Source organism: Saccopteryx leptura, chromosome 2 (genome assembly GCF_036850995.1).
Source record: "Saccopteryx leptura isolate mSacLep1 chromosome 2, mSacLep1_pri_phased_curated, whole genome shotgun sequence".
NCBI lineage: Eukaryota > Metazoa > Chordata > Mammalia > Chiroptera > Emballonuridae > Saccopteryx > Saccopteryx leptura.
The window spans coordinates 295,736,008-295,755,357 of NC_089504.1; the positions used below are offsets into that span (position 1 = coordinate 295,736,008).

Genomic DNA, 19,350 nt, shown 5'->3' on the forward strand with positions numbered 1-19,350 from the left:
ATATGCCTGTTTGAACTTTTTAAAAAGCCTTTTAGCCAAAGAAGCACATGTAAGATGTTGGCACCATGCCAATGTATACAGAAGCTGATTTGGTCCACTGGCACCTGAAAAGTCTCTATCCTTGCGGGAATGTAGTGAGGCCTAGAGGGGTTTCCCCAGGGGCAATGATTCTTCACTTCCCTGCAAACAGCCTTGCTCTACCATCCCCATGTAGCCTTGCTGCAGCCATCTTTGAGGGCCTACTGTGTGCCAGAAACAGCACAGGAGCTGTAGAGGCATAATTAGCCACAGCCCACTTGGACTGTTAGCTCTATAAGGAACGATATTGAAGAATTAATTACTGGAGAGTCCTGTAGTATTCTTCAAACTTGCTATCCACTCTCCTACCTCTGGACCTTTGCACCTGCTGTTCCTTCTTTCTGAACCACCCTTCCCCAAAATATCTTTATACCTTGACTTCATCTTTTTGCCCTGATATCATCTTCAGAATAAGGTTTTCCTGACCTGTCTAAAATTGCAACTGACCCTCTCCACCCTCCTGCTTTCCATCCATCTCCTTTTTCCTGCTTTATTTTTCTCTATCACACTCATCATCCTCTTATACACTAGACCGAAGTGGTCCCATACTGTGAAGTGAGCCACATGTGAAATGTGGCTAGTCCAAATTGAGATGTATTGTAAGTGTAGACTACATCCCAGGTTTTGAATATTTAGTATAAAAAAGGTAGAATATTAATTGTTTATGTTGATTGTATGTTGAAATTATAATATTTTAGATTTGTTGGATTGAAAAATGTATTGTGAAAATTAATTTCACCTGTTCTTTTTTACTTTTTCAATTGACTCAGAAAAATTTGCATTATATTTGTGGTTTACATTATTACATTTCCATTAAACAGTGCCATGCTAGACAATAGGTTAATAGCTATACATGTAAATATATACATGGATGTGTATACACACACACATCTCATTAAAATGCAAATTCACCCATAGACTCTCAGTGAATATTTGTTGAATGAGCTTAGAGTTACCAAAAAGGTTCTTAAGCTCCTGCAAATGAGTTTTCTTAGTGACATTTACGATAAAATCTAAAGAGTAAGCAGGTGATGGCCATATCAGGACCAGAGAGGGGAGAGGAAGACATCCCCAGAACTGAAGGCACAGATGGCATCTGGCTCCGTAGCCCCTTTGCCCAGGGTCCTTTGGGAGTTAATAGAGTAGTAGCTTTACTCTTGATCAAAAACAACCTTACAAACCCGGGGTCTCTCAGCGGAAATGAGCTCTAGGATGAGATGATGAAGTAATATTTTGTGTTCAGCAAGAAGACTAGAATCTTTCCTGATGATGAATATTTGCAAATAGGGTGACTTTACCGAATAAAGCACAAAGCTGCCCTGAGAGGTCTCACTTTTCCACTTTAATTCTTGTCATTTTCCTGATAAGTTCATCTGGTCAGATACGCTCCCTTCTAGGCCATTATGTCCCTAGGGACATGACAGATTTCTTATTATACAGTACTGTGGACTTTTATAACTCAAAGAGTCCATACTAATGACAGCCAACATAGAGGTGTCTTAAAGAGAAACGTAAGGAACTGGCCTCCCTTCACGCAATGTGCATTAAGTAGGGCTACAGCCCCCCTCACAGGGTCCCCACTGTCTGCCTCTCAGGCTCACAAACTCCATGGCAGCTGCTAAAGCATGGGTACCCCGTTCCAATGGCCAGGTATCAGTAGCGTGGCCAGCCACAGTGACATCTGTGCAATTTCAGATATAGTTCCTATAGTCACTACAGACATTCCCAATGGCCATCCAGTCTTGTGGATGGAGTTCCGTCCCATGCTCTCCGTGGGGCTCCAGGCCACTGGAGTTGGGAGCTGGTGCTCCAGTACCTGTGGCAGGGGTTCTGATGGGCTTAATTTCACTACAGCCTGGGTTTTGGAACCTGAAAGATTTAGGTGAAAATCCTTACTCCACCACTTACCATCTGAATGGTTTGGAGTGATTTATTTCTCTCTGACCTTCCTGGGGGTTTTTTTCGTTGTTTTTTGTTTTGGGCGGGTTTTGATTAATTTTAATGGGGTGACATTGATAAATCAGGGTACATACGCTCAGAGAAAATATCTCTAGGTTATTTTGACATTTGATTATGCTGCATTCCCATCACCCAAAATCCAATTGTCTTCCGTCACCTTCTAACTGGTTTTCTTTGTGCCCTTCCCCTCCCCCACCCTCTCCCTCTCTTCCCCCCCACCCTGTGACCCCCACACTCTTGTCCACAAATCAGAAAAACTAAGAACTATATGATTCCATACATAGATGGGACATAAAAATGAGACTCAGAGACATGACCTTCCTGTTTTAACCATGTATTAACTTCTGGGGCCTGGCTGACCCTGCAGGGTCTGCCCTTTCCTAGACTAGCAAATTCCTGGAGATGGTAAACAACTCCCCTTCAAAGAGCATGAAAACCAGCTAGCCAATCCAGAACCCAAACCCCAGCCACTGCCTGTATATCTCTCCCACAGCTAGGTCATTATCTCCCAGTACCAGACAGCTAGGGACAGCACCTCCACCCAGAAGCCCACCTGCTGAAATTACTAACTAACCACTTCTAAACCTGCTTACCCTGCCCTGCCTGTTTCTTCCCACAGAAACCACAATAAAACCTCTAATGCCACCCCATGCAGGGTGCATGGCAGGGCAGGCTGTCCTCTTGGGATCATAACAGACCATCTTTTTGGTGGCCACTGTCTCCCAGCCATTGCCTTCACCATACCTGAATAATAGTAAAACCTATTTTTTTAACATCTTCAGTTTCCCATCTGAAAAATGGAACTCCTATAACCAACCTGCCTTACAGAAGTGTATGAGGATTAGCCAAAATTTATGATCCATCTAGCCCGGTGCTTTGCAGACAGTAGATACTTAAGAAATGATTGGTGTTATCAACAGGGCACAGGTTATCATTTGAAACAAAATAATTCTTACAAACATGTCCAAATTCTGAGATCATAGCTAGAACAGTAGATGCTTAGTTTATATGTGTTTCCAATTCTCTTTGATTACAGAACCCAACTGTGAAAGATCTTATCGGCTTTGGTCTTCAAGTAGCCAAAGGCATGAAATATCTTGCAAGCAAAAAGTTTGTCCACAGAGACTTGGCTGCAAGAAACTGTATGTAAGTATAAGAATCTCTGGGCCCACCATCCAAGTTAAGTAACAAGGAAGAATCAGTCTCTACTGTTTAAGGATAGTGAGGAAGTTTTCTCTTCTTATGCAAAAGTCCTTTATTTCCACTACAGTTTTAAGTCCTTCTGTGAGCACTGGAGATGTGGGCATGGCTTTCAGTCTCTATGGAATGGAGAATTTAAAAGGGATTCTCCAGAGGGAGGGGTCTCAGCAGCTGTTGTGTGCTTTACCTTTTTTTTTTTCTTCCCAAAAGTAGACCTTAGTGTTGTGGTTTCACACTGCATTAGTGTTGGGAGGTAGAATTTGATCTTCAGCCTTTTATAGTGAAAAAGAGAGGGCTGGTAACACAAATACCAACATATTGTCACTTCCCAAGGCTGGATTTGAGATTGGCCTGCGGAAGCTCTACAGAAATGGTATTTGGGAATGAATATACAAAGAGCTTTGTTTGTGTCTGGCAGCCTGGGACGTGCAGTACAGCAGTCCACAGTCTGTAATCAATTCAGAGCTTCCCGTGCACCGTGCTGATTCATAACTTACAGCTTGTGTGAATGAGAGTGCTATGCTGTTAATTTACTACCCCTGTTTTGGTCAATGTAACAACATGAAAGCTCACTTAAACAAAGGGATCCAAAGCCTGGGGTAACGGAAATTGATTTTGTTGAACCTTGCTGGTTTTCTTAGATGCTTTACTATGTGTCCCGTTTCTCTATTACAAGTGGTGGTGGGATATATAAGTTTTACATACTGTCACAGCTTGTTTGAGAATGAGAAAGTAAGGTAACAGTCCCCTACCATGTCATCCCTATAAAACTAAGCATTGGTAATAAGCAGACAAGTTGGTTGATTGACATACTTGACTTAGCAACCAAGGAAAGCTGGAAGGAGGCCCAATTGTATTTCTTCTTCCTCCTCCTCCTCCTCCTCCTCTTCTTCTTCTTCTTCTTCTTCTTCTTCTTCTTCTCCTCCTCCTCCTCCTCCTCCTCCTCCTCTTCGTCCTCCTCCTTCTTCTTCTTCTTCATCTTTCTCTTCTTCTTCTTCCTCCTCTTCCTCCTCCTCCTCCTCCCCTTCTTCTTCTTCTTCTTCTTCTTCTTCTTCTTCTTCTTCCTCCTCCTCCTCCTCCTCCTCCTCTTCTTCTTTTTCTTCTTCTTCTTCTTTTCCAAGTGAGAGAAAGAGATGCAGAGAGACAGACTCCCACATGCTCACCACCTGGGATCCACCCAGCAACCCCCATCTGAGGCCAATGCTCCGTTCATCTGGAGCCATGCTCACACCCGAGCTATCTTTAGTGCCTGAGACAGAGGCTCCGCAGAGACATTCTCAGCACCTGGGGCCTATGTGCTTGAACCAGTGAGCCATGGCTGCAGGAGAAGAAGAGAGAGATAGAAGGGAGAGGGGCGGAGTAGAGAAGCAAGTGGTCACTTCTCCTGTATGCCCTGACCAGGAATCAAACCTGGGACATTCACATGCTGGCTGACGCTCTACCACTGAGCCAACCAGCCAGGAACACACTACTTCTTAAGATCTACTAAAGCAAAACAAATTTTCTTATGTTACATCATTTCCGATCACTTTTCTGGGCCTGTTGATTTTGTGATGTAAATGGAAAGCATTTTTCATCAAGAATTTCATTGTGACATTATGTTAGTCAACTGAGGCTAGAAGAAGCCTCTCTGCAGAAGTCAGGGATTTATGGACTTCAAATTCAGAAGTCACTTGTTCTGTAGAGTTTCAGCATCGCTATAAATTATTCTCTTTCAGCCACCAGTAATAATATTTGTTCTTTCTGTAGGCTAGATGAAAAATTCACTGTCAAGGTTGCTGACTTTGGTCTTGCTAGAGACATGTATGATAAAGAATACTACAGCGTGCACAACAAAACAGGGGCCAAGCTGCCAGTGAAGTGGATGGCGCTGGAGAGCCTGCAGACGCAGAAGTTCACCACCAAGTCGGATGTGGTGCGTATCGCTGACCCCACCTCTGCCCTCCTCGTTTTTTGTGCATGTGTAGTTTTATGGCTACTTAATTTAAAAAAAAGAAAAGAAGAGAAAGAAACCTTTAACATTACTAATTTCAGTTTTCTTCATAAGTACAAGTGGCTTGATTGTCTAACAGGTACTCATAGTATGTTCCTATAAATTCACTTATTCAAAAACATCTGTCCTGTGGGCAGCATACTAAGATCTGCAGTAAGCTCAGAGCTGAACCAGGTGTGACCCTGTCCTCCAGAGCTTCAGCCAGCGGGGCAGAGAAGGCATGTCCATCAAAGACCGTCACACAGTGTAGACCGGGATGAGTCCGACCACTCACAGCTGGGATCATGGCAGCAGGAATCCCACCTTGAGAGATATGGAAACTGTGACCAAGGCAGGGCCAGCAGGGCAGAGAAGACATGTCCATCAAAGACCATCACACAGTGTAGACCGGGATGAGTCCAGCCACTCACAGTTGGGATCATGGCAGCAGGAATCCCACCTTGAGAGATATGGAAACTGTGACCAAGGCAGGGCCAGCAGGGCAGTCAGAACCCTGGACCCGCTGGATGCATGCTCTCCTATTGGCAGCGGCCATCCTCCTCGCAGAGCAGGTTGCAGAAGGCATGCACCTGTGTCCCAACACTCCCAGGAAAGCCAGACTGCCCTCCACCAGAGGTAAAGGACGGTGCTTGGAACTGTTACAGAGCAGAAGGAGTTCATCCACCTGGCGCTGGCAGGGCCAAACTCTAAACATGGAGAACTGCAGTGGAGAAATATTAGCTGTCACATGTTGACCGGCACCATCCAGGAGAACAGAATGCTAGTGCTCAAAAGCCTGAGCTCCCCAATGGCATGTGGGTTACAGGTCATGTAGGGCAAAGTCACAGGACACCGTGGGTTAGGGGTTCAAGGTCATGTTGGGAGCTGATTGGTTGGAGGAGGGAATGGTAATAAATTATTTCTTCAGGTGTTGGGGACAGGTCTGAGGCCTGTTCCAATATCCCACTCTCTGGTTTTATGGGAAATTAGGAGGGGGTTATTCTCCCTTAAGGCTTAGGACCTGGAATAACTTAGGTCAGGATGTTATCTGTAGCCTACCAGAGGTCCTGGGCCTTGTGACCATTAATCAGGTCTGGGCCAATGTCTTCTGCTGCCTCGGGGGTGCTGACTATTCAGGGGAAAGGCTAGGTCTCTGCAGGGGTGAAGCAGGAAAGAGAAATATAACTTCTAGAAGTACAATTTAACCAGTTAAAGGACGCTCGGTTTCAAAGTAGGCCTTGAAGGAGGCTGGAATGGGCCATGAAATAAGCAGGACAGACCAGGTGAGGCAGAAGGGCAGGAAATATGTACGCCGTTGAAGTTCCAGGGAAATAGTAAACACTGGGCGATTGGCAAAAGGGGGCACACAGACGGGAGTCATGAGAGTAAATTGAGAAAAATCTTGTCATACTAGATCATAGAGGCCCTTGGAAAGCAAGCTGGGGGTCTGGAATGCAGTCCGGCCATGTGAAAGCATGACAGTGTGATCAGGTTAGAATGCAGTCTTCTCATCCTGTAGAACGGTTTGGGAGGGGTTAGACGCAAAGACAAAGTGAGGGGGGAACTTGAAATAATACAGAAACTGTGAGAACAGAACAGAAGAGATGGAAGGAAAGACATCTCACAGGCAGCATCAACAAGGAGTGTCAAGAAATTGATAAAAGTTAAAGGTGAGCAGTCGTATGCTGGCGCGGTCACAGATCTGCGAAGCACAAGAGCAGAGCTGGCTTAGGAGGAAATAATATGCCCGGCTGAGCCTTGAACATGCTGGGTTTGACTTGAGAGTCGGGTATGCGGGCAGAGAGGTCCACCAGGCAGTCAGAAATGTGGACCGACCACTCGGACAGCCTCTTTCACTGTATCTGTCAACTCAGGCGGCCATGACAAAATACCTTCGACCAGGTGGCTTAAACCAGAGTTTTCCTAAAATCTTCATACAACATCTGAATGGTTAACTCTTTTGTGGACCAGCTCGAAATTTCTGGCAGACAGGCAGTGGTCTGCAGACCCATGGTTGAAAACCACTGGCTTCAACAACAGGCATTAATTCCTCTCAGTTCTGGAGGCTGGAAGTTTAAGAGCAGACCATGGCAATTCAGTCAAGGTCAGAGAGCCCTCTTCCTGACTTGATGTAGCCACCTTCTCATGTGTCCTCACATACAGGAGAGAACAAGGGCAAGCTCTCTGGTGTCTCTTCCTAAAAAGACACTAATCCCAAAATAATGGCTCCACCTTCACCTCCTCATCTAAACTATATTACCTCCCAAAGCTCCATCTCCTAATACCCTCACACTGAGAGAGTTTCAACACATAAATTTGGGAAGGATATGGCTTAATCCATGATGAAGGTCAAAGCTGGACATATGTTTTTGAGATTCCAAAAGTAATTATTAAGGAGAACCTACATATGCAAAGTGAGAGAGAAGAGCAGAGGGGTAAGAGACCCGGGAGAGAGACCATCACGAAAGCCAAGAAGAGAACGTTCCGAAAGAAGCAGTATGCTCCCCAGGGTCCGCTGTGTTTTGTGCACAGGCAGGGTCTTGGAAGCTGAGTGCCTTCAGGGGTGGCGTGCTGAGGAGCCTGACATTGACTGGGCTGGAGAGTACACCCCCTCTATTTGCATGTGATAAGTCAAAGAGGACTGTGATGTCAGGAGGTAGAGGCACATGGATACTTCAGTCCTTAAGGATAAATCCATGGTATCAGCTGACAGAGTGGGCAGAAAGTAATGCTAATGGGAGAGGTCTTCAAAACAAAAAGGACCAGCCACTATTAAAAAGATAACAAGGGATGGGATGGAGGAGAGGCTTTGGGATTGAGAAGTCATCTACCTTCCTCCTTGTGAGTCAGCAGGAGGGACAGGTGCAGCCTTGATTCCTAAGAGTTTTGAAGTAAAAGCTGAGTTTCAGCTATTATGAGGAGGTGGGAGAAACGCTGTAAAATAAGTTAAGGGTGACTGGGGAGTTTGTTTTCAGTAAGTGAGTTCCTCACAGGACATGGTGGAGGAATGGTCTTCAGGAGGATAAGACTAGTAAGAGAATATGGTAGCACATGGAAGACCATAGCACCTGTGTTCTGATCCTGAAAGATTCTGAGATCCTGAAAGGGACAAAAGAAACGGGTGTGAGAGAGGCAGGCTGGGGACATATCTGTGATGGTAGCAGGTCAGCATAAATCAGGGACATTCAACCCCTCCTCAAAGAACATACTGTTCATTCAGACTTAACTGTTAGTCTACCATTAAGGGCCAGGACCAAATCTCACAACTCAATAAGAAGAAGACAGAGCCTGACCAGGTGGTGGCACAGTGGGTAGAGCATTGGACTGGGACATGGAAGACCCAGGTTAGAAACCCTGAGGTCACCAGCTTGAGCACGGGTTCATCTGTTTTGATCAAGCTCCCCAGCTTGGACCCAAGGTCGCTGGCTTGAGCAAGGTGTCACTCGGTCTGCCGTAGTCCCCCAGTCAAGGCACATATGAGAAAGCAATCAATGAACAACTAAGGTGTCGCAACAAAGAATTGATGCTTCTCATCTATCTCCCTTCCTGTCCGTCTGTCCTTATCTGTCCCTCTCTCTGTCTCTGTCACAAAAAAATTTTTTAAAAGACAGAATGCTAGACATTTTACCGAAGAGATATATAAGCCCCTAATAAGCACATGAAAAGATACACCCACACAAAGGCTTGTATTTGCATATTCACAGTAGTAGTATTCATAATAGTCCAAAACTGGAGTAATTGTAATGTCCGTCAGTGGGTGAAATGACTAAACAAAATGTGGCATATCTATACCATGGGCTAATACCATTGAGCAATGTAAAGGAACTATTGATGCATGCTACATCACAGATAAACCTCAAAAACATTGTGTTAAATGGCAGAAGGCGCCCTGGCCAGTTGGCTCACTGGAAGAGCATCAGCCTAGCATGTGGAAGTCCTGGCTTCAATTCCTGGTCAGGGCACTCAGGAGAAGCAACCATCTGCTTCTCCACCCCTCCCCCTCCTCCCTCTCTCTTTCTTTTTCTCCACTCCCCCCCCCCCACAGGCGTGGTTCAAATGGCTCAAGCAAGTTGGCCCCAGGTGCTGAGGATAGCTCCATGGCCTCTCCTCAGGCACTAAAATATCTCAGTTGCCAAGCAATGGAGCCAGCCCCAGATGGACAGATCATCGCCCCATAGAGGACTAGGGTTAGGGTTTGGGTTAGGATCCCAGTCGGGGTCCTGGTGGGAGTCTGTCTCTCTGCCTCCCCGCTTCCCACATTAAAAAAAAAATGACAGAAGGCAGACTCAAAAGACTACATGTTGAATGATTCCATTTACATGAAATTTCTAGAAAGATGTAAAACTGTAGAGCCTGAGGCTCAAAGTGAGAGTGAATTTTGACTATAAATGGGCATGAGGGAACATTCTGGGGTGTTGGAATTGGTCTAAAACTGAATTGTGATGATAGCTGCACAACTATATAAATTTAGTAAACATCAAGTATACACTTACAATTAACCAGTTTTATGATATACAAATTATATCTCAGCAAAGCTGTTAAAACAAAACAAAAAGATCCTGATGAAATTTTGGGTGTTCAAGGCAGCAGTTGGAATTCTAAACCGCTTTACAATCACACACACACACACATACACACACACACACACACATATATCCACACCACTAACTCCACAAACATACCTATACCGCAAAGCAGCTGTCACTCAGGTACTGGAGTGGGTATTTACATAGTCCTTCCCTCCCGTTTATAGACACAGTTGTGCTATATAAAAGGCGAACCTGAGTAACCCATGCAAAGAGATGCTTTGACAAATGGTTATCGATTGCATGGATAAATTTGGGTTAAGTTCATTTCCAGGGTGGCACAATCTTTTGGGTATTGACGTGAAACATTTCAAAGGCATACGATAAGCTGTATGTATGTTAAGAGCTATAAGCAAAAACTTGCCTGCTGGTGTAAAGGTCCACTTTCTTGCAAATGCCCAGATGGAATTCAGCTGAAATCGGAATCCTCTCAAACCCATGCAAACAACATGAGGGTGTCAATACAGCTACTATCACTCGTAACAATATTGCATGTCTCACTCTTGGTACAACTGTTTCCAGCAAAGCAGTATTGACTTCTCTGTTGTTCAACCCACTGGCTTTTCCATTCTGCTACATCATTTTGTCACGTTTAACACTGCTGACCACTCCCTCATACTTGAAATGTCCTCCTCCTTTGTTTCCTGGGACAATGTACTATCCTTTTCCTCTTGCTTCTTGGTAGTGTTGCCTTCTCTTCCTTCTCTCACATCCTACATGCACCTATCCCCCAGGTTATCGTCTTCGAGTGTCACGCTCCCTTAACCATTTCAAACCATTCCCATCAACCTTTCACTCTCTCCCCTCCGGGATGTTTCCATCAGCATCACAAATTTACCATGTTCAACGTCCAATTCTTTCCTGCCGACTGTCAGTTCCTCCCTTCTTTATTTCTATTAATGTTATCACTACTGTGCGTTTACCAACTCTTCAACTTTTTTGTGTATAGTTCTTCAAGTTCTAAAGGATGTGTATGCCTGTGTGGCTACCACTAGCACTGCAGTCAGGACATAGAACAGTTCTATCATGCCAGAAACTTCTTTTGTGCCTCTTCATGGTCAGCCCCTTGGACCTGGAAACCACTACACTGTTTTCTGTCTCTATCATTTTACCTTTTCTAGGATGTCATCTAAATGGAACCATACAGGGAGAAGCCCTTGAGTCTCCTCTCTCACTTCTCATGATGCACTTGAGTCATCCATGTTCTGACACTCGCATCAATATATCATAGTTTATTTTTTAATGTAAAAAAACACATAAGATTGACCACCTTTAAATGTACAGTACAGTAGTGTTAACAACATGCACATTGTTGTGCAACAGATCTCTAGAACTTCTTCACCTGGTATAACAGAAATTCTGTATCCACTGAACAACTTCCCATTTTCCCCTCCCCCAGCCTCTTGGCAATCACCGTTCTACTTTCTGATTCTAAGGGTTTGACTGCTTTAGGTACTTCATGTGAATAGAATCATGTATTATTTATCTTTTTTGTGACTGGCTTATTTCACTTAGTATAATGCTCTCAAGGTATGAACCGTGTTGAGACATATGACAGTATTACCTTCTTTTTAAGGCTAAATATTCTACTCACCAAAATTAGGGGATATTTTAAAATGAATATGAAGGCATGAAAAAAGCATTTGATTTTTTTCTTAAGAACATCAGAAAAGCAAACGACAAGGCAAAGAAAGTTGTTTGATTATGCAAAAGAGATGCAAAACCAACTTTTATTTCATTGGTGAAAATGCACTATACAAAAGGCTGAAAGTACTGGAGTATCTGCACATTCCCTGATTCCTTAATTTTTTTTTTTTTTTTTTGTATTTTTCTGAAGCTAGAAGCGGGGAGAGACAGTCAGACAGACTCCTGCATGCACCCGACCGGGATCCACCCGGCACGCCCACCAGGGGGCGATGCTCTGCCCCTCCAGGGCTTCGCTCTGTTGCGACCAGAGCCACTCTAGTGCCTGGGGTAGAGGTCAAGGAGCCATCCCCAGCGCCCGGGCCATCTTTGCTCCAATGGAGCCTCAGCTGCGGGAGGGGAAGAGAGAGACAGAGAGGAAGGAGGGGGGGAGGGGCGGAGAAGCAGATGGGCGCTTCTCCTGTGTGCCCTGGCCGGGAATCGAACCCAGGACTTCTGCACACCAGGCCGACGCTCTACCACTGAGCCAACCGGCCAGGGCCGATCCCTTAATTTTTGTGAGCAGTGTAATATTTCACTGTATGAATGTATCACATTTTCTTTGTCTATCTGTTGATGGACATGTAGGTTGCTTCCATCTCTTGGCTATTGGAATAATGTTGCTATGAGCATGGCTGTGCAAATATTTCTTCAAGGTCCTTTTTCAGTTCTTTGGGTTATATACCCAGAAGTGGGATTTCTGGATCATATGGTACATCTATTTTTAATGTTTTATGAAAACTTCATCTGTTTTTCATAGAACAATCCACTCCTTTTTATTTCTGAGTTGTATTGCATTGCACACACGTAACATATTTTGTTTGTACATTTACATCTGAAGGACATTTGGGTTCGTTCCAGTTTTATGCAATTACTTATATGTAATTATAACTGCATTAACATTTGCTGAAAGGTTTCTGTGTGAACATAATTTTTATTTCTTTTGGTTAAATGTCTAGAAGCAGGATTACTGCGTTGTAAGACAAGTGTTATGTTTAACTTTATGAGAAAGCACCACCTGTTCTTCCAAAAAGGCCGTGTCATTTTATATTTCCACCAGTAACACATGAGTTTCAGTCATTCCACATTCTCACTAGCACTTGCCATCATCAGGTTTGGGGCTTTTAGCCATTTGAATAGATTGAAGCGGTGTCTCATTTTCTTTTCAGAGTGCATTTGCCTCATGACTCATGGTGCTGAGCGCCCTTTCATGTGCTTGTTTGCCGTTCTTGTTCCTTCATTAGTGAGGTGCCTACTCAGAACTTTTGTCTATTTTTTTAAGTTTTTAAATTTATTTTCTGGGTTCTTTTTATTGGGTTATTTATTATTATGGAATATTTTTAGGTCTATATATATTTTGGATGCAGGTACATATTTTTTGCAAATGCACTTTTCTAGCACATGGATTGCCTGTTCATGATTTTATTGGTATCTTTCAAAGAGTCGACGCTTATGATTTTATTGAAAGTTTATCGATTTACCTACTTCTTTTATCAATTGTGGTTTTTTACAAATTGTGTTGTATCTCAATCCGCCTACCCTTGAATGCTTAAATTTAGCCGTCCCCATTCTTGACTTACCTCAGCAGCAACCTTTTCTATCACTTTTTATAGCTTATAACAATCTCCCACATCTAATAACTGCTTTGAGCTTTACCTTTTTGATCAAGTTGGGCAGAGATTCTTCAGACGAGCTCACTGCTGCTCAGATGTTCAGGAGGGCTGAACCGCTCACACCATAGGCGTGAATGGTAGAGCTTTGCTGTCTTGAAGCTAAAACTGACTTGCTCCCATCATTCCCGGTGCACAGGTGTTCACACCGCCCTCCCACTCTACTCGTCTCCGCTTCCCTCATCCTCTGCCTTGGTCCACATCACGCTCCTTCCCTGCTCCTGTCAGCCCAAGGCTGTCCAGGGGAAGTGCTTTTCCTGGAGATGACTGCCCTCTCACCTCCCTCACCCCATGAGTCCTCCAGCTCTCTGAATCCAAACCATCGCTCAGAAATTAACCCAGCTCTGCCTCCTCTCTTGTGAATTTGCCTCCAGACAAACCTATAGCCTAAGCTGTTGGTCACAGACCAGGGATCAGCCTCTCAGAACTTTGGTTCCCTCATCCTTAAGGCATATATCATATAAAACCAATTACAGTTCAGGGTTATAACAGGGTTGTTATAAGGATTCGGTAAGATGACCATTTTTAAAGGGCATGGCACCTGTGCCCAGCTCATTCTGTGACCCAGACCGCTTCCCACCTCTCTAATTCTGAAGTTCAGTCGCAGAGCCGTCCATGGTCCAGTGTGCAGTCCATTCCTCAGCTTTTCTCAATCAGAAAGCTCCTCATTAATTGGTGTCTGCTTGTCTGAAGCATCATGCTTACAAGACACAGTCTCCTGGAGCTGAACTCCAGCCATGTCCCCTTGATTTCACTTGCACCGTTGTAAACTCTCCCAGCCTTATCTTCCCCTCATCCCTTCCCCTCATCCACACGCCAAGCAGTGACTGCTGTACTTAGAGTTCAATAAAAGCACATGTGTGCTCCCCCTGGGCCATTCCCTCCACGGGGACCCCCTCTGCCCTCACCGTTCACTTACCTATGAAACAAATTCTCCCTTGCCCTCAGAACCCACTTTTCTGTCACTTTCTTCCTGAAGCTTCTCTCAGTACCCCACTATTACCTCTTTGACTTCACAGATTTGTGCCTCTTTTCTATTATTGCTCTATTATTATATTTTATTGTTCTACCTGACAGGTAATTTCATAATACTCTTAACCCTGTTTAATTGCCTTGGGGCTTTATCCGGTAACTTGGGGAGTAACCTACTTGAACACCAATCAAGAGTCAATTGAAACTTGTTTAATTGATTTAATTTTTAATGCAAATTTTGGAACTTGAAGGTTAACACAATGAAGTTGTCAGAAGTGACTCATAAGATTTTCAGGCTTTGGAAACTTTGATTTTGAAAGCCTGCGGAAGACAGCAGAGTTCTGTAGTTCCCACTTGGGGCAGAGTTTGCTTCCTCTGCTTGGCCCACGGCTGTCAGTAGCCTGAGAGGGCCCTTGCACTTGGGCAGAAGGAAAGAGCCATTCATGGAGATGTGTATCATCAATTACAGTGTTAACCTGGCTTCTTTCTTTTGTCCACAGTGTTCAAAGACATTTTATTCTCCTTCTTGCTGAATGTGATGAGCTATACTTTCTTGTCAATGTCCTTTTCCCCTGCTCTGCATGTCCAGTCTGTGTTCTTCTTCTCCTCCCAGCTTCTTTTGGCCAGGGCTTCATTCCTCCCACCAGATACTTCTTAGTCTGAGTGTCCTGGAAGTGTTGCTAAGCAAGAACTGATTTCCCGGGTCCTCTGCCCAAAGGTGGCCTTGAAATGCTGACTTATTCTCATTGCGTCATTCTCATCTGGCCCGTATCCAGGAGAAGATAACATATGTGACCTGACGTGTTATTCAATTAGAGTGCTTTAAATCAAGAAATTGCATAATTAGTAAAGTTTAGTGGACCAAACAAGATCCAAGAACCAAGAATTTTTAGATATTTATCTCACTGTGAATTAAAACTTACTGGGGAATTTTTAACAAGTCACTTAACTTCTCTGTGTTCCTGCAATCTTCCTATAAAGAAGATGATATGGCTGGTTCATATTAATCTCCTCTTTTATCATTTTCAGGTTACAGATATTTTATTGAAATTAATTTTCAATAAGAGCTTTGTCTAGCAGTTTTATTACTTCATATTTTTAATATGGATTTTTACTTTTACTGACCTAGGTTTCTTTGGGGGTGTTATTTTTTAAGTGAGAGGAAGGGAGATAGTGAGACAGACTCCATCCAGCATGTGCCCTAACTGGGATTCACCCAGCAACCCTGCCTTGGGCTGATGCTCAAATCAACCAAGCTATATTTAGTGCCTGAGGTAGATAAGCTAGGCCGACTGAGCTATCCCCAGCATCTGGGGCCAACCCTTGAATCAGTCGAGCCACTGGCTGTGGAAGAAGAAAATTGAGAGAAGGAGAGAAAGGGGGAGAGAAGCAGATGGTCACTTCTCCTGTGTGCCCTGACTAGGGATTGAACTCAGGACATCCATACAGTAGGCTGATGCTCTATCCACTGAGCCAACCTGCTAGGGCTGACTTAGGTCTCTTTTAACATTAACTTTTAGATACAGTTACATTTCTTGACTATTTACATTCATTTGGAAACTCCACAAATTTAAATTTTGGAAAGCTTATTTGTCTTTTTTTACTAGTCTAAAATTATAGTGAAGCTACTGAAAAAGAGAAAGATAGAAACCTGTTAACACTTTGCCTCTACAAGAGAGAACCTGAGCCTGACCAGGTGGTGGCGCAGTGGATAGATCATCAGACTGGGACATGGAGGACCCAGGTTCAAAACATTGAGGTCATTAGCTTGAGCACGGGCTCATCTGGTTTGAGCAAGGCTCACCAGCTTGAGCCCAAGGTTCCTGGCTTGAGCAAGAGGTCATTCCATCTGCTGGAGCCTCCCAGTCAAGGCACATACGAGAAAGCAATCAATGAACAACTAAGGTATCGCAATGAAGAATTGATGCTTCTCATCTCTCTCCCTTCCTGTCTGTCTGTCCCTATCTGTCCCTCTCTCTTACTCTCTCTCTGTCTCTGTCACACACACAAAAAGAGGGAGAGAGAGAGAGAGAACCTGAAATCCTACTCTACTAACTACTGATGAAATCTTAATCATCATGTGAACCTCAGATAGTCTTTTTGAAAACTTACATTGACTTGTAATCTAAAAAAAACAATTCTGGTTTAAACAAATCATAAAATGTATAGCTTACTAATTGCCTCTAAGGAAAATTTTACCCCCAGACAGCAAGAGTATTGAACATACTAAGCCAAGTGTAGTTACCCAGACATACTGATCACCTGTCACATTTGTGTGGCCACACTTCTCACCTGGACTCTCCCTTCCGTTGTCTGCCCAGTGGTCCTTCGGCGTGCTGCTCTGGGAACTGATGACAAGAGGAGCCCCACCTTACCCCGATGTCAACACCTTTGACATCACTGTGTACTTGTTGCAAGGCAGGAGGCTCTTACAACCCGAGTACTGCCCGGATCCCTTGTAAGTAAGACTGACAAAAGACTCTTCTGTCGTTCTTATCATCTTTACGTTTACAGAAATGCTTAGTTTTGGAGCACTTCTCAGCACGTCTTCCTTTCCAAACAGGTACGAAGTGATGCTGAGATGCTGGCACCCCAAGGCCGAGCTGCGCCCGTCCTTCTCGGAACTGGTGTCCAGAATATCAGCGATCTTCTCCACTTTCATTGGGGAGCACTACGTCCACGTGAATGCTACCTACGTGAACGTCAAGTGCGTCTCCCCCTACCCTTCCCTGTTGTCACCACAGGAGAAAGTTGATTGCGAGGGCGACACATGAACTGCCCAACAACAGTCTACATCTTGTCCAACATTTTTTTCACTGCCTGGCCATTGAAAGGCCACCAAGTATTTTTTTGTTTTGTTTTGTTTTTGCCAAAATTGCACTATGATAGGACTTTTACATTGTTATTTAAAACGACTGAATTGTAAGGAATTTCTCATCTGACAAAGCATCAGAGCCAGCCAGAAGCTTGGTCCCATAGGCCGGTGACCAGTGGCAGCCTTGCAGCTTTGGTGACACTCCTCTCGCATTCAGGCCAAAACCTGAATTCTGGGTTGAAATTTTAAAAGTCGAAATCCCACCAGATTTCATGTGGGGAAACGGAGGCAATGGGTTCTGAGGCCTTCCTGTTCACAGACATTCACAAGTGGTCGTGTCCAGGCAGCCCTGGGACCAGGCCGCTCATTTAGAATTAAAGTGTTTCAGAGAGCTTTCATGTGCTGTATATGGTCACTCACGTATTTCATTCTGATGCTGTCATTTGCCTGCGAGGCGAGCATTCCCTTCTAAGTTTTTACATACACATTCCTTTTATTGGAGAAACCTCCATAGGCAATGGTTAGCGTTTCAAATCGGCAAGACATAAAATGTGTTGATAATTTACCGGGATGATTACATATTGTACATAGGTCACATTAAGAAGGTTTTCATAAAATAGTTTAATCATAATGAAGTATTTGTCATTTAAAAATCAACTGTTTGAAAAAATGATACTGTTCTGATCTAAAGAATGTGGACGTTGGGGTGTTTTGTCTGTATTTTTTTTTTTCTAATGCCAATTGAAAATAAAACAAGTACTTTGTGATGATAAGTGTTTTTAAAGGTAACTTAGCATGTTTTTAAAGCAAAATACATGTGACTGAGAGGTCCGTTGGCTCCAGTCCCGCTCGTCTGTAGAGCAGAGGAGCAGCGATGGACTGGGAATCTTGGCCTTTCTCAAGCGGCAGCTTCCTATTCCACAACCAGTGAAGATATGACTTTGGGGGAGTCCATTTTTCTCATTAGGACATGTTCTTTGTTGAGCAAAACAATATTTTAGAGGGAAATAAAGGTAATTGGGAGTTCTGACCAACTGGGTGAACAGTTACTATGGGTAGAACTCTCCTGAGGTTTTGTGTTGTGAGATTTTGTGCTTACTACTGTATAGTGCATGGGGCACAGGATACTCCAACTGGTTTGTCTGTGTAAACATTTAAAAATACTCTATTTTTATAAGAAACGTTTATTTTTAATGATATAAGAAAACTTTTGTCAGGCCACAAAAATACTGCACTGTGAACACTTCAGACAAGTATGTCAGTCTCAGGTTGCTGACAGCATGGTTGTACAGGGCTGTACACAGTGACGATCATTGCATCACCAGGACCTGCAGCCACGGGCTGACACAGCGAGCGAGGAAGAAGGTGTGTTACGCTGGAACCTAGTGGTGCAGTTGGGCTGTTGTTGGGAGAGAGGAATTACAATCAAAAGCTGTTTGACAATGGTGAAACTCACCAGAAAACACAAGGAACTGTACAGCACAGATACTCCGGTTCAAATATTTCTGTTTCAGAAGTGTAACGAGTAATACTAACTCACGGGGTATTGTAAACGGTGGATGGCAAAAAGTACATCTGCCCTGCAGAAGGAAATTTCTCTACCGACGTCAAGAGAATGAATGCATCAGGAACAGAAGAACCTGTGAGAACACCCGCACCAACAAGTCTGCACACCTGTGTATGTGCTTGAGAAAGCTGCAACGTGAAAATCGTGTTTGCTACTCATAACTGGGTCCTTAGGTTAATGTATCTGGACAGATTGTGGGAGTAAGTGATTCTTCAAAGAATTAGATACTTGTCACTGCCTATACCTGCAATTGAGCTGAATGGTACTTTGTATGTAAATAGTTATTGTTCTGATAAATCATACAATTAAAAATAAAGTGCTGTATCATCTTGTAAACTGAGAGTTGGTTATTGCTAGTCATGCTTGATTACCTTCTCCATTTCCATAGTGGCAGGAAGCCCACGATTGATTTCACCTCGCTGCATCAAGAGCGTCTTAATCAAGTTGATACATGGGCAGCTAAAAAACATTTGCATCTCTGAATCTCAGGAATTCTGTCTTTCTAAGGGTAATTTGCCCTGAGTTGCCAGATTATCTGCATTTCTCTGACAAGTTTTTGACCGCTAGAGCACCTGGTTCCTGCTTTAGCGTGATGCTCTTCTCCAGCAAGGTACATCTGCTGAGCAGAGGGGAGCTGCAGCCCCACAGCTGGAAGAGAGAGGCTTTCTTTCCTCTGGGAGTTGGAAGAGAGAGGCTTTCTTATTCACTACACAGGATCCCACAGTTCAGGAGTCCCCAGTTACTAGAAAACTACCTTCAGGTTATTTCCATGAATATTCTTGTAATGCTAAGGAAATTCAAAGGTGGTATTTCACTTATCTAAGGATCATCTGTTTTGCCTGACCTGT

At 43.8% G+C, this 19,350-nt stretch overlaps 1 protein-coding gene across 2 annotated transcripts in view; it reads left to right on the forward strand.

The window, feature by feature from the left end:
* Positions 1-18,838, forward strand: part of MET (MET proto-oncogene, receptor tyrosine kinase) — a 132,885-nt gene extending 114,047 nt beyond the window's left edge. For both annotated transcript variants that reach the window (XM_066362535.1, XM_066362534.1), the window contains 4 exons: positions 3,074-3,183; positions 4,987-5,152; positions 16,442-16,578; positions 16,684-18,838. In XM_066362535.1, the coding sequence (XP_066218632.1) occupies positions 3,074-3,183; positions 4,987-5,152; positions 16,442-16,578; positions 16,684-16,894 (624 nt within the window). In that variant the 3' untranslated portion in view covers positions 16,895-18,838. The remainder of the gene's footprint in view (positions 1-3,073; positions 3,184-4,986; positions 5,153-16,441; positions 16,579-16,683) is intronic.
* Positions 18,839-19,350: the final 512 nt, after the last annotated feature.